This window comes from Eurosta solidaginis, chromosome 3 (genome assembly GCF_040869045.1).
Source record: "Eurosta solidaginis isolate ZX-2024a chromosome 3, ASM4086904v1, whole genome shotgun sequence".
NCBI lineage: Eukaryota > Metazoa > Arthropoda > Insecta > Diptera > Tephritidae > Eurosta > Eurosta solidaginis.
The window spans coordinates 77,697,559-77,713,575 of NC_090321.1; the positions used below are offsets into that span (position 1 = coordinate 77,697,559).

General features: G+C 38.2%; 1 protein-coding gene across 1 annotated transcript in view; it reads left to right on the forward strand.

Annotated features, from left to right (window-relative positions):
• The first annotated feature begins 2,395 nt into the window (after positions 1-2,395).
• The window catches only part of LOC137244029 (uncharacterized), a 54,384-nt gene continuing 40,762 nt past the window's right edge, over positions 2,396-16,017 (forward strand). The window contains exon 1 of the mRNA XM_067772464.1: positions 2,396-2,589. Within this exon, the coding sequence (XP_067628565.1) occupies positions 2,503-2,589 (87 nt within the window). The 5' untranslated portion in view covers positions 2,396-2,502. The remainder of the gene's footprint in view (positions 2,590-16,017) is intronic.

Here is a 16,017-nt window from a genome sequence, read left to right on the forward strand (position 1 = left end):
TTACCTACTCGATGTAAACTATGAGGTAGTCGCTACTTTTTTTTGGGCGAAATGTTTATAAACGTCTTCTATACATTTTCATGGGGTATTTGTGTTCATTTTTCCGATGTATTTAGTTAATTTTTTAATTCTCTTTCCAAAAAACACGTTTGCAAAGTGACAACACCGCATGGATAAATGGAATGCAAGTCAAAAATGTCCCTCATAAAACAAAAGTAGCGACCACCTCACAGTTTACATCGAGTAAATGTCTAAAAAATAACGAGTGACGGCTCTTATTATATCTATCCTCTTTGAAAAAACTCACAAGAAATTTTTATTAAGAATACGAGGAATGGGAGAAGGGAAAAAACTCGCGCGGAATTTTCGTTTAGAATTGGGCTGATTGTGCTTTTAGTTGTGACATGTGACGGAAATTAAAAATTTTGTTGCAGAGAACACCTTTTTGCGTTGGCGGCCTTCGCCCAAAATAATATTAGGTTAATTTTAGTTGTGACATGTGACGGAAATTAAAAATTTTGTTGCAGAGACCATCTTTGTGCGTTGGCGGCCTTCGCCCAAAATAATATTTAGGGTAACGTTTTACAAGACGGTGCACCACCTAATTTAAAAATTAAAAATAATAATAAAAACTGAGCTCGAGGCGCGTCTTTTGATTCCACGTTTGATAATTTTTGATAAAAATTAGGTGGTGCACCGTCTTTTAAATCGTTACCATATTATGTTGCATAGAATCGACGGGATGACCTACAAGGTTTCATGTCATACTAAATCGCTCCCGATATGGTCGGCATAGATTAGATTGATACGAACCTTTTGTTTACGCTCTCACGAGGGATTTATCTTCTAGTTGTTGCTGGCAACAATCACAGATAAATCCCTCGCGCCAGCTGAAGCGGGTGCCAGAACAAAAAATGTGCCAGCCAAAACGAAAAACGTGCCAAAAATTTTGGTAAACTTTAGTTTGACTTACAACTGTAGACTAGCGTTCAAAAATTATGGGAAAAAGGATAAAAATACTTGTTTAAGTGTAAGTATTATTAGTTCGAAGGCGGAGGGTAAATACTATTTCCCATTCAAAAGTTATCACTAAAAACAGGTTTTGTAAATATGAACTCCCGATGCAACCAGTCCATTTTGATCACAGAACCTGGAACGCCAGACATGTAGGATAAACCCTATCCATTAAATAATGTTAACTATTATATCATAGGTCCGATTTACTGAAATTTCAAAAGAATATATGGTTTTCACTGCGAGTTAAATGCGTTACAATATTTGACTAATTAATTTAATCGAAATGTTAGTTTTACTTAGATTTGTTTATATTTAACTCTAACTAGTTGTATTATTTTAAAATAACTTTAAGGAAATAAATATTTTATGACTATAATTTTATTAAATGATTGAAACTATAATCGTCAAAATGTATGTCAAAAATCACCATTTTCAGATCTATTCATTTTTGTTTGGAGTGGCATCATTGATAAATGTTATAAAAAATGTGCATTTTGACAGCGCTCTCTCGAAACAAAGAGTTGCAAATCCATTCATCTATGTGGTCGGGCCAGTACCTTAATGGTTCCCGGAACGTACCCGATCTGCATCCGGCAAAGGACCAACAAAGTCGATAACGGGGAGTGTATGGGATTCAAGGGGTTGTGTAGCGCAATATATAGCTTCTCCAACCCAATTGTCAACCTCACCTTCGAGCGGCGAATCCCGTTTCACTAACAGACGAGGCTCTGGCGACCCCAAGCTCCTCATGGAACTTGGGGGTGGGGAGGGAGGGATGGCCTGAAGGTTTAATGTGGCCATATAAATCGTTCCCGAGATGGTCGGGCCAGCACCTTAATGGTGCTGTGTTACCGGAGCGTATCGGATCTGTATCCGACAAAGGACCATCACATCGATAACACTCCCCAAAACCTTCGGGGAGTAACTAATCGCTACAACAACAACAACAACAACGGGGAGTGTCCTTATCGCTACAACAACAACAACATTATTTACTTTCTGATTTTCATTCATACGTATGTGCATTTTTAAATAATAAAAAAAAAATGTTATATTCTAATAGATAGCATCTCCGCCGGGTTGCGATTCAGCTCAGAATATGCCAAAATCAGAGGAAATCTACAATTAAATGCAAATTCACGTGTCATTGGCCAAGGATACAAGGTACTTTACAACCAACATGCTTTGGAATACGGTACCAAACTGGTTGCATGTATTTCCCTAAAAAAGGGTGGAACTACGCATCTTGGTTTGCCAGTATTTGCTGCGGTAATTTATATTGATTTGTATTGATTAAAGATTGCAATAGTAGATAATGTAATGTGAATTAAAATTGGATAGGTAGCCGGAGCAAAAAAGGCAACTGATCGGCATGCAACTGTTATTTATGTGGCGCCAGCGGGAGCTGCTGCTGCTATCCTAGAAGCATTAGAAGCAGAAATATCTTTGATTGTTTGCATCACCAAAGGTGTGCCATAACATGATATGGTTCGCGTTAAGCACGCTCTCTTAAGGCAAAAAAAATCGCGTCTAGTCAGGCCCGATTGTCCAGGAATCATCGCACCAGAAAGGGTAAGTAAATTGGCTACCATATTAAATATACAAGCAACATGTATGAATTTTTTAGTGATAATTTGTCATGCTTTTGTTGATAATCAACTGAAGAATGCAAATACGACAGAGTTCGAATTTCAGGTGAAAACCAATTAATTTTTTTAATTAGCGTTTTGGAGAGAGAAAAATACATATGTATGTATGCATAGAACTGCATAGAAGGGGAGGAATTAATTAATTATTATCAGTCGATTTACAAGATTTTTGTCGTTTTCCCTGCGTCGCAGTTGCCATTACATTGCGTTAAGAGAGGACATCAACACCTTACTACTTACAGCCAGTTAAAATTTTAGTAAATTTTGCTCTTTTCATCACTGTTTCAAAACGTGGAAAGTTATATATCGAGCATTCCATGGAGAATGGTACATTTTAGCAGACTTTCGCATTGCGGTCTTTATTAATATTCAATCCCTAGAAGGTTTAATGTAGTCATATCAATAGTTCCCGAGATGGTGGGGCTAGTACCACAATGGTGCTTGTTACCGGAACGTAGATAGATAATTAATTGAGGATTGCACAGTGACTTGCACATCTCCTTCACAGCACCTCATCCTAGCCGACTTCCTTCATGAACCCCAGCAGTGTTCTTGGCTTGAGGGATTAAATGTGGGAATGCTCTGGCCATGGTGAGCCCATAAACTTAGCCCTACGTCTTGAAATTGCGCCGCAATCTAGAAGGATATGGTCCGCCGTCTGCTGATCCATCACAAAATCGGTATGATTTGTTCGATATTATATCCAACTTTTGCATGTGACTGTTCAGTCTACAGTGTCTTGTAAGAATAGCAGTTAGAATTCTTAGGTTATCTTTTTGAGAGGCCTGTTAATGGTTGAGTTGTGCTGTAACCCCCTAACAGTAACTTAGATTGACTCAGGCCTGGCATATTGCGCCAGTGTTCTTCTCTCTTTTCCCTCCCTTCTGCTAATAAATGCCCCTGTGAGCCAACTGGTAGGAACGGCTCGAAATCGATGGGTCATGCAGTTGCTGCCTCTCTTTCCGTGTTGTCCGCCTGCTGTTGTTGTTGTAGCAGTGCTTCGCCCCCATCCAATAGGTGCGACCGATCACATATTGTCATCAATGTCCTCTAACGGAAGTCCAAAGAAACTTTCTGTTTCAACAGGGGTGGACCATAATGAGAGGAGTGCTAGGGGCGTTTGTTCCACAATACAGTTAAAGAGATGGTTGGTGTCATGTGGAGGCACATTACAGGCAGGCCAATGTTTTGTATGTCGGGGTTGATTCTGGATAGGTAGGAGTTTAACCTGGCACGGTATCCAGATCGAAGTTGAGAGTGACTACTCGCGTTTCCCTAGGGAGAGTGCGTTCCTCCCCTGCTAGTTTTGTTCTTTGAGTACAGGAATCACCGGCATAGAGGTCCGACGCGTTTTTGTGGAGTTCACTGAAGACATGCTTGTGTTGTTTACCTTCATACGGCTGTGCTCTCAGGTGCCGTATTTCCTCATAATGTAAGGAGGGCGTGAACAACAAGAGCCACAAAAGATTTATAAAAGTTACGAGGACGCTGTATTTTGGGATCTAGCCCAAAGCAACCTGTCCGATGCAACCACCCCTTGCACGTGAAACATTGACAAGAGTATTTATTTTTTTAATTTATTTATTATTACGGCTTTTTAGGCCTAAAACTTAAACTACTAAGTACAATTTATTCTTATAATCACTTATTTCTATTGAATATGCTGTAGGAATGCCATGTGATTCCGATCAGCATATTTACTAGCGTGACAAACGGACGAGTCTGGGAGTTACTCATTTAAGGAAGGTTGGAAAGGACGCGTTTCCAATCCTCCAGTGCTCCCAGCTTAAGGCAACAAAATTTGGAACTTATATTTTTCAATTACATTTCTATTTTAAGCTGTCAGAATGTATTAGTCTCCGATCAACACAGCTAAACATGTCTTTGGATGTTGGAAATTGAAAATAACGTGTATCCAATCACCCCTCAACATTGTTTAGTAAAGACGCTGTCGGAATGCATGAAGATTCCGATCAGCACAGCTCAACATATAATGGGAGGTTGAAAGGACGTGTTTCCAATCAATCCACAAAAATTGTAATTCTTTGCGACAGCATGACACTGCTAATACGCGTCCAAAAATATCGAGACGGGTATTAATCTCGAGAACAATAATCCGAAGGCGGAAAAGAAACATTTTATCTCTTGTCCGTAGATATTTGTAGTTGAAGTTGGCGATTTTCATGTGGTTGTTGTAATGTTGTTGTCTTTTTTCGGTTTTTGTTTAATGTCTTTTGAACGAGTTAAAATTTTTATTTTCCGCCTTCGGATTATTAATACTGATGCCAAGACGCATCGTTTAATACCTCTCTCGATATTTTTGGACACGTATTAGCAGTGTCATGATGTCGTAAAAAATTACCACAAAAATTAAAAATTTTATTTCTAATAAAATCTAATTTCATGTGGTTGTTGTATTTTATACACAGCTATGCAGAAATGTGTTGGACCCAACCAGAGTTATTTTTACGAATCGCGGCCAAAGGCCGCCAACGCAGAAAGATGTTCTGTGCAAAAAAACTATGGAACGGGCCTCATATTTCGGACCCTCTCGGGCCATTTTATGGGTCTTTCTAAATATCTTTCAAAAGAAATAAAATTTTTAATTTCCGCTTTCGAATCCTAAAAACGGAGATGGAAACCCGTCTTTTGATACCACCTTTGATAAGAGTTAGATGGTGCACGGGCTTATAAAACGTTACCAAAAAAAAAGCAAGAAAATTTAAAGCCGGTAGTTAAACCTTTTTTAATCAAACAATAATCAACAATTTTGTACACATTTCTAGAAAAAACAACGTTTAAACGAATTACATTGAATAACTTTTTGACTTTAGTTGGACGAGGCTGGCCGCAGTTCGGATGCAGCCAAAATAGGTGAAATTATGCGAGTCAAATTGATACTTATCACTACTCCTGGGAATCCTATTTGAGTAAAATACAGTTTTTTCTGTTTGGGTTTAAATCTACTTCGCACAAATACGCTCCTCAATAATATTGTTACGAATTTGCTGCAAATCCTCTTATTTGCAACCCTCTGCTAAGTTCGTATCGCTAAACTGTTGAATAAATAACTCCAATATGTAATAATGCAAAATGGCCTTTATTCAAGTACTTCACAATAACACTTGTACTTTGCAACGAATAGCTTATTTCCCTACAAGAATACTGACTATCATATGACTATCATCTGATTGTCAGCAACCCTACAAGAAACGCTGATAGTTTTACTAATACACTCACACTTGTAATTGACAATGCTGATCCTGCGATGACGTAAACATTGATACTCAAATTTATGTATATTCCTTTGTTCGCTCACGCATGTCCGCATGTACCCAACGACAGCCTATAATTATGAAAAAGAACTCAAGCTGGGAAAGCTTCGGACACCTGGTACAGAACAAAAGAACATACAGCAGATACCATTATGCATGTGAGACAGATACATAATTCTCAACGGAATTTTATGTGATGTATATTGGAACGATTTTCCGTCATCCCTTGTCAAATTTGGTTTTGAGACAAACCGGTTTCGGCGTTGTGCCATCATCAGTGTCGATTTTCGTTCTGATCTGTTGTTGTCATTTGTCCTGTATTTATAGTTCGTAGGTATATGAGCAGGTATTGTCAAATTGATGCTTGTGTATATTTAGTTATGTGTATGTGTTGTGTGTTCGTTCAGAACCGAGGGTGGTTTACTAATCGATTTGTGTGGCTGACTGGGGTAGGTAGAAATCTGTGATTTTAGTCGTTTGACCTTCTTTGTCGGTTTTTTGTTTTGGTGTGTTAATTGTTTTGTGTTTATTTGTTGTTGTGCGTTTGTCTGTTGTACCTGTGTGATTAAGTTGTTTCCTGTAAACAAGTTTTAAAGGCTCGAATATTGTGTCAGAAATGGTGTTTATCTGTTCGTTTATTATTCTACCGTCGAATGTTTTCTGTTTGTAGATTTCCATGTTTTCGAGTACGTTAAGACGTCGGCCCTTTTCTTGTATGTGAAGAACCCTAACTGTTTTATTGATGTTTGCTGGGGAACATTCATTCTCGACCATGTGATTCGCGAAGTTAGACTCGGGTATAATGTTTGGATTCCGTATTTTTTTGTTGTAATCTCTAATATGTTCTCTGAACCTCGTTCTTATTTGCCGTCCTGTTTGTCCTATGTAACTATGCTGGCATCCGCAGGTAAGCTTGTATACGCCGTGGCTGCTAAACGGATCCTCTGAGTTAATGTTAGTTCTTAGTTTTCGCCCTAGATTGTTCGATGTTTTGAATGCTGTGTTAATGTTGTATTTTTTAAAGAAATTTGCCAATTTATATGTTGCTTTTCCAGTATATGTCATAGTCGTCCAGCTATTATTTTCTTTTTCATTATTTCTTTTTGGTTCTCCATTTGTCCTTCTGAGCTTATCTACTAGTGCTTTTTTATATCCGTTGTTTGCAGCGATATTATATATGACCTCAAGTTCTCTCTTATATGCCTCTCGTGTAAGAGGTGTTCTTTCAAGTCTATGTACCAAGTGCCTTAATGCTGCATTTTTATGATGTTGAGGGTGATTTGAGGTATTGTGTATTATTGTGTCGGTGGCCGTTGACTTTCTATATATGTCATAGTTAAATCTTTTGGCTTCTTTATCAATATTTATCGTGAGGTCTAGATAGTTGATTCCTCCGTCTTTTTCGGTTTCCATTGTAAATTTTATATTGCCGTGCTGTTTGTTGAGGTACTCCAGTACGAGCTCTTCGTTATTAGTAGTTAAAACGCATATTATGTCATCCACGTATCTAGCATAAAATGACACGCCTAATTTGGAATTCAGCTCCTGTATGTACTTTTCTTCCAGATTTTGCATGAACACTTCCATAAGAATTGCTGATGTGGGGCTTCCCATTCCAAGACCGTTTGTTTGTCTATATATTTTATTGTTGAATTTAAAATAGTTTTGACGTAAAGTGGTTCTTAGCGTATTTGTGATTTGCATACTTTTCACTTTGTTTTTTGTGTTGTGAACTATTGTTGAGCTAACTATGTCCAAAGTCTCCGATAGTGGTATAGATGGGTATAGATCTTTTATGTCAAAAGATACCAATTTGCTGTTTCTTGTTAGCTCTACGGTCTCGAGTCTCTCTATTAGTTCTGTTGTGTTAGCTATTGCATATTCGTTCCTTAGCTCCAGAGTGTCTATCAAGATCGTTTTTAAATATTTGGACAGTTTGTAACATGGTGCCGATTTAAAATTAATGATGGGCCTCATTGGCGTGTCCGGCTTGTGGATTTTTGGTAGCGCAACCAGTGGAGGAGCCGAAGGGTTCATTTGGACCAATCTATGTGCCATGTTAGAATCTACTATATTTGTTGCATTTTTTATAGCAACTTTGATTTGTTTTTGGTATTCATCTGTGGGATCCTCTCTCATTCTACGACATTTAATTTCCTCTATGAGATCCTCGGTTTTGGATATATATTGCTCTTTTTCGATTAGCACAGTGGTGTTTCCTTTGTCCGCTTTCGTTGTGACAATATTGTTTTTCCTTAGTTTATGCCGTAGATTCTTTATTGTTTTCTCCTCTGTATTCGGTTTTTGTCGTTCCTGTGCTTTCACCTCCTTTCTTATGATTTCCCTGCACATGTGTCTTGCGTGCTCCTGTTCTTCCTGTGGTATCAATGATATTGCGATCTCCGCATCTACAATCGCTTGCTCCGTTTTTCTTACTGTATTCTGGTCCATGATATTGTGCTTCAGGCCCTTTTCGAGAAGTTGTGCCTCTTCCTTGGTAATGGCCACTGTTGTGAGGTTAACGAACTTGTCATGAAACTGGTGAGTGTTTTGGTTTTGGTTACCCTCTCGTCGTCCTGCCAGCTTGTCCAATTTTCGGTTCAGCGACCTGTATTTTTGTTGTAGTTCCTGATCGACCTCTGTCTTAATGCGGTCGAAGCATTCCATTAATACAGTCGTAGGTAGTTGTTCTGCCAATCTTAAATGGATAGATAATAACTCGGCATTTATCTCATCCTTCTTCGAGTATAAGCTTTCCAACTCATATTTTAAAAAATCCTTTTCCGCTTTTCTAACTGTTTTCCTGCTAGATTTGGTATTTGCCTTTATTGTTATTTTTGCGAATTTCGGAGTAACATTCAATTCCAGGCATTGTTTGTTGAACCAAATGCTCGCCTTTGCTTTATATATTTTCAGTAGGCGTCGCTTGTAAATTGTTAGTAGTCCGTTCGCGTTCAAGTTAAAAGCCTGACAAGCAATAACTGACTTATCTTGTTTGGTTGATTTTCCGACAGGGTGGATAAATGATGTATATTGGAACGATTTTCCGTCATCCCTTGTCAAATTTGGTTTTGAGACAAACCGGTTTCGGCGTTGTGCCATCATCAGTGTCGATTTTCGTTCTGATCTGTTGTTGTCATTTGTCCTGTATTTATAGTTCGTAGGTATATGAGCAGGTATTGTCAAATTGATGCTTGTGTATATTTAGTTATGTGTATGTGTTGTGTGTTCGTTCAGAACCGAGGGTGGTTTACTAATCGATTTGTGTGGCTGACTGGGGTAGGTAGAAATCTGTGATTTTAGTCGTTTGACCTTCTTTGTCGGTTTTTTGTTTTGGTGTGTTAATTGTTTTGTGTTTATTTGTTGTTGTGCGTTTGTCTGTTGTACCTGTGTGATTAAGTTGTTTCCTGTAAACAAGTTTTAAAGGCTCGAATATTGTGTCAGAAATGGTGTTTATCTGTTCGTTTATTATTCTACCGTCGAATGTTTTCTGTTTGTAGATTTCCATGTTTTCGAGTACGTTAAGACGTCGGCCCTTTTCTTGTATGTGAAGAACCCTAACTGTTTTATTGATGTTTGCTGGGGAACATTCATTCTCGACCATGTGATTCGCGAAGTTAGACTCGGGTATAATGTTTGGATTCCGTATTTTTTTGTTGTAATCTCTAATATGTTCTCTGAACCTCGTTCTTATTTGCCGTCCTGTTTGTCCTATGTAACTATGCTGGCATCCGCAGGTAAGCTTGTATACGCCGTGGCTGCTAAACGGATCCTCTGAGTTAATGTTAGTTCTTAGTTTTCGCCCTAGATTGTTCGATGTTTTGAATGCTGTGTTAATGTTGTATTTTTTAAAGAAATTTGCCAATTTATATGTTGCTTTTCCAGTATATGTCATAGTCGTCCAGCTATTATTTTCTTTTTCATTATTTCTTTTTGGTTCTCCATTTGTCCTTCTGAGCTTATCTACTAGTGCTTTTTTATATCCGTTGTTTGCAGCGATATTATATATGACCTCAAGTTCTCTCTTATATGCCTCTCGTGTAAGAGGTGTTCTTTCAAGTCTATGTACCAAGTGCCTTAATGCTGCATTTTTATGATGTTGAGGGTGATTTGAGGTATTGTGTATTATTGTGTCGGTGGCCGTTGACTTTCTATATATGTCATAGTTAAATCTTTTGGCTTCTTTATCAATATTTATCGTGAGGTCTAGATAGTTGATTCCTCCGTCTTTTTCGGTTTCCATTGTAAATTTTATATTGCCGTGCTGTTTGTTGAGGTACTCCAGTACGAGCTCTTCGTTATTAGTAGTTAAAACGCATATTATGTCATCCACGTATCTAGCATAAAATGACACGCCTAATTTGGAATTCAGCTCCTGTATGTACTTTTCTTCCAGATTTTGCATGAACACTTCCATAAGAATTGCTGATGTGGGGCTTCCCATTCCAAGACCGTTTGTTTGTCTATATATTTTATTGTTGAATTTAAAATAGTTTTGACGTAAAGTGGTTGTTAGCGTATTTGTGATTTGCATACTTTTCACTTTGTTTTTTGTGTTGTGAACTATTGTTGAGCTAACTATGTCCAAAGTCTCCGATAGTGGTATAGATGGGTATAGATCTTTTATGTCAAAAGATACCAATTTGCTGTTTCTTGTTAGCTCTACGGTCTCGAGTCTCTCTATTAGTTCTGTTGTGTTAGCTATTGCATATTCGTTCCTTAGCTCCAGAGTGTCTATCAAGATCGTTTTTACATATTTGGACAGTTTGTAACATGGTGCCGATTTAAAATTAATGATGGGCCTCATTGGCGTGTCCGGCTTGTGGATTTTTGGTAGCGCAACCAGTGGAGGAGCCGAAGGGTTCATTTGGACCAATCTATGTGCCATGTTAGAATCTACTATATTTGTTGCATTTTTTATAGCAACTTTGATTTGTTTTTGGTATTCATCTGTGGGATCCTCTCTCATTCTACGACATTTCATTTCCTCTATGAGATCCTCGGTTTTGGATATATATTGCTCTTTTTCGATTAGCACAGTGGTGTTTCCTTTGTCCGCTTTCGTTGTGACAATATTGTTTTTCCTTAGTTTATGCCGTAGATTCTTTATTGTTTTCTCCTCTGTATTCGGTTTTTGTCGTTCCTGTGCTTTCACCTCCTTTCTTATGATTACCCTGCACATATGTCTTGCGTGCTCCTGTTCTTCCTGTGGTATCAATGATATTGCGATCTCCGCATCTACAATCGCTTGCTCCGTTTTTCTTACTGTATTCTGGTCCATGATATTGTGCTTCAGGCCCTTTTCGAGAAGTTGTGCCTCTTCCTTGGTAATGGCCACTGTTGTGAGGTTAACGAACTTGTCATGAAACTGGTGAGTGTTTTGGTTTTGGTTACCCTCTCGTCGTCCTGCCAGCTTGTCCAATTTTCGGTTCAGTGACCTGTATTTTTGTTGTAGTTCCTGATCGACCTCTGTCTTAATGCGGTCGAAGCATTCCATTAATACAGTCGTAGGTAGTTGTTCTGCCAATCTTAAATGGATAGATAATAACTCGGCATTTATCTCATCCTTCTTCGAGTATAAGCTTTCCAACTCATATTTTAAAAAATCCTTTTCCGCTTTTCTAACTGTTTTCCTGCTAGATTTGGTATTTGCCTTTATTGTTATTTTTGCGAATTTCGGAGTAACATTCAATTCCAGGCATTGTTTGTTGAACCAAATGCTCGCCTTTGCTTTATATATTTTCAGTAGGCGTCGCTTGTAAATTGTTAGTAGTCCGTTCGCGTTCAAGTTAAAAGCCTGACAAGCAATAACTGACTTATCTTGTTTGGTTGATTTTCCGACAGGGTGGATGAATGATGTATATTGGAACGATTTTCCGTCATCCCTTGTCAAATTTGGTTTTGAGACAAACCGGTTTCGGCGTTGTGCCATCATCAGTGTCGATTTTCGTTCTGATCTGTTGTTGTCATTTGTCCTGTATTTATAGTTCGTAGGTATATGAGCAGGTATTGTCAAATTGATGCTTGTGTATATTTAGTTATGTGTATGTGTTGTGTGTTCGTTCAGAACCGAGGGTGGTTTACTAATCGATTTGTGTGGCTGACTGGGGTAGGTAGAAATCTGTGATTTTAGTCGTTTGACCTTCTTTGTCGGTTTTTTGTTTTGGTGTGTTAATTGTTTTGTGTTTATTTGTTGTTGTGCGTTTGTCTGTTGTACCTGTGTGATTAAGTTGTTTCCTGTAAACAAGTTTTAAAGGCTCGAATATTGTGTCAGAAATGGTGTTTATCTGTTCGTTTATTATTCTACCGTCGAATGTTTTCTGTTTGTAGATTTCCATGTTTTCGAGTACGTTAAGACGTCGGCCCTTTTCTTGTATGTGAAGAAACCTAACTGTTTTATTGATGTTTGCTGGGGAACATTCATTCTCGACCATGTGATTCGCGAAGTTAGACTCGGGTATAATGTTTGGATTCCGTATTTTTTTGTTGTAATCTCTAATATGTTCTCTGAACCTCGTTCTTATTTGCCGTCCTGTTTGTCCTATGTAACTATGCTGGCATCCGCAGGTAAGCTTGTATACGCCATGGCTGCTAAACGGATCCTCTGAGTTAATGTTAGTTCTTAGTTTTCGCCCTAGATTGTTCGATGTTTTGAATGCTGTGTTAATGTTGTATTTTTTAAAGAAATTTGCCAATTTATATGTTGCTTTTCCAGTATATGTCATAGTCGTCCAGCTATTATTTTCTTTTTCATTATTTCTTTTTGGTTCTCCATTTGTCCTTCTGAGCTTATCTACTAGTGCTTTTTTATATCCGTTGTTTGCAGCGATATTATATATGACCTCAAGTTCTCTCTTATATGCCTCTCGTGTAAGCAAGTCCCCTTAAGTTTGTGATAGAAAGTTTGTACGAGGCGCTGATCGTTAGGTTGACATTGCTGACAATCAGATGATAGTCATATGATAGTCAGTATTCTTGTAGGGAATGTCAACCTAACGATCAGCGCCTCGTACAAACTTTCTATCACAAACTTAAGGGGACTTGCGCAAATGTGATGTAAACAACTGTGTACGTGTGAGTTTTTGTCTCCTTCTTATACACCAACGTGGCCTACTGATTAAGTATATAGCCGTACTGCTCACTCTCATTAATTTTCCTGGATCAGTGCTGACACTCTAACTATCAAAAAGTGTCATAAATGATAGTTTACTGTAGATATCAGGTTTGACTGTTATACTATCATAAATGACCATTGTTATATTCCGCCAAAAATGAAACAATGCTTTTTGCTTTTTATTTACTTTATTTCATTACGTTTTTAATTTTGTACATGATAAAAGCATACGTGTTTCTTATTTGTTTAAAATAAATAATAAGAATTCGAGTTCAGAATGTTCAATTTCAATTCAGAATATAACAAAACAACAGAAGAGCGCTTTCCTCATGCGGAAACACGTTTAAAAATTAATCACCACTAACCACTATTATTTTTCGCGTATCAATTTTTTGAGTGCGCCCCACACATTCCGACAGCTTTTGGCATTTTTTAATATTATTTTAGATTTTTTTTCTTTTAGCATGGAGCTTTGAAATGCTCTCTTTTTCATTTTTTAAATTTATTTTTTATATGGTTTTCGTCGGTTGAAAATGGCGGAATTTAAAAAATAACAAAACAACCGTGATAATCATTTGATTGTCATATGACAGTCAGTAGTGACAACATGATTAAATCGGATAAACTGTTCTCGCATACATAAAATTCCGTTGAGAATTATGTATCTGTCTCACATGCATAATGGTATCTGCTGTATGTTCTTTTGTTCTGTACCAGGTGTCCGAAGCTTTCCCAGCTTGAGTTCTTTTTCATAATTATAGGCTGTCGTTGGGTACATGCGGACATGCGTGAGCGAACAAAGGAATATACATAAATTTGAGTATCAATGTTTACGTCATCGCAGGATCAGCATTGTCAATTACAAGTGTGAGTGTATTAGTAAAACTATCAGCGTTTCTTGTAGGGTTAATAACCAAACTGATTGACAGCTCAAATGAAACTCTACTATTCAAAATAATACTGCTATAGCTCGCTAGATAGCGCTTAATCCAAATCTCAAATCAAACTGAATTACTTTTTACTCGCTTGTGCCGCTTTTATAGTTTACGCTGCATACATCTAGGCTCTTCTATTTCCAGAACTTACCAACTATTTCGAGTGTTTATAGTTCTCATATAGTTTCTACTTGTTTACAATTTTCTACTTTTCAGTGTCTCTCAGATGTATGTGAGTTTGTAGTTTACAGTCTCTCGCACACACATAGGCGTATAAGTAAATGCATCTGTGTGTGACATCTCTTTCGGCTGCCTTATATATGTGTATACATGATTTGATTATTGACATAAATACTGCTTGGCATGGCCTTAGCATCGCCTTAGTGATGGTATAGCTTAGTGATGCTAATATCCGTGACACTGCCCTCCACAAATCTTCCGACCTAACTGCCGCTAGCATCTCCAAATGTACCACTCTTCTAATCCGTGGTTTCCCAGTGGTCTGTATGCGGTAGATGTTATCACTGATCTTCTTCACAACTTTGTACGGGCCTTCCCAACTGCACCGAAATTTGGCTGGAACACCTTTCCGCCGGTGAGGGTTGTTTAACAGTACCAAATTTCCCGCCAAGAAACATTCCGAATTAAAGTTCTTGTCATGCCAGTGTTTCATCTTACTACGCATTACCCTGGGCCGTTCCTTCACACTCTGTTGTTTGGTCAATGAACCACTTCGTAGAGCTTGCGCTTGACGGATTGGCTTCGCATAATCAGTATCGTTCCCACATTTCACAACAGTAGTGCGCTCTGGCTTGAAACTACCCTCGCATTCTTTCTCGGAAATTCGTTGCTTCGTTTTTCTGCGTCGTTTAGGTTTTTTCAATGCCAGTGTTTCTCTCGCAGGTACTTTTGATTTTGATTTATTTGGCCCTTTCGATCTATCAACCCCTGCCTTTGACTTTCGTGGTCTTTGTCGAGTCTTTTCCACCAGTACCCGATTACTGCTGAACCCTTTTTCCAAACTAAAGTTAAGTGGTATGTCCTGGTTCTTATAGCGCATAATTTTTGTAAATCTGCCAATCTCAACTGACAATATATGTGCTGATAATTATTGTATTCGCGCTAATGTTGATTTTGGTCCTCTTGAGTTTGCTAGTGTCGATGATTGTGATGTCGTTCAAGCCATTCTTTCAGTAAAGTCTAATGCTATGGGGTTCGATGGTATATGTCCGAAATTTTTAAAAATAATTCTTCCTAAAATCCTTCCTCACTTAACCTACTTGGTTAACTCTGTGCTGACGGCCTGTGTATTTCCCAAATGTTGGAAAGTTGCTAAGGTAATCCCAATCCCCAAGCAAAACAAGGAGTATAGGCCTATAGCTATTCTGCCTTTCCTTTCCAAGGTCGTCGAACGAATTTTGCACTGCCAGATAAATACTTATGTGCAGAATAATAACCTTCTCACAGATTCCCAGTCTGGATTCAGGTCAAATCGTAGCTGTAAAACGGCGCTCCTATCGGTGATAGAGGATATTCGAGAACAAGTTGACAAAAATTTTACTGCTTTCCTGACTCTTCTCGACCATTCTCTCTCTGCAAGAAGCTGGACAACCTATTTAATTTCTCCAACTGTGCAACAGCCCTAATCAGATCGTATTTGGCCGACCGAACTCAGGCAGTAAGTGTTGGTAGCAGAAAGTCTGACTTCGTCAGTGTTTTAAGAGGAGTCCCACAAGGCTCAATCCTTGGTCCCCTGTTATTTGTTTTGTATATAAACGATTTGCCTGGTGTTCTCAAGTATTGTAATATTCACATTTATGCTGACGACGTACAATTGTATATGTGCTGTCCTAGTGATCGTACCAGTTCATGTATGAATAACTTAAATTACGATTTGTGTCAAATTGGTACGTGGGCTTCTATGAACGGCTTATGTCTTAACCCTAAGAAGTCGAAATGTATAGTCATTCATAGAAGGTCACTAGATAAAAGTGGAATGGAAAATTTAATTTTAGACAACACTATTA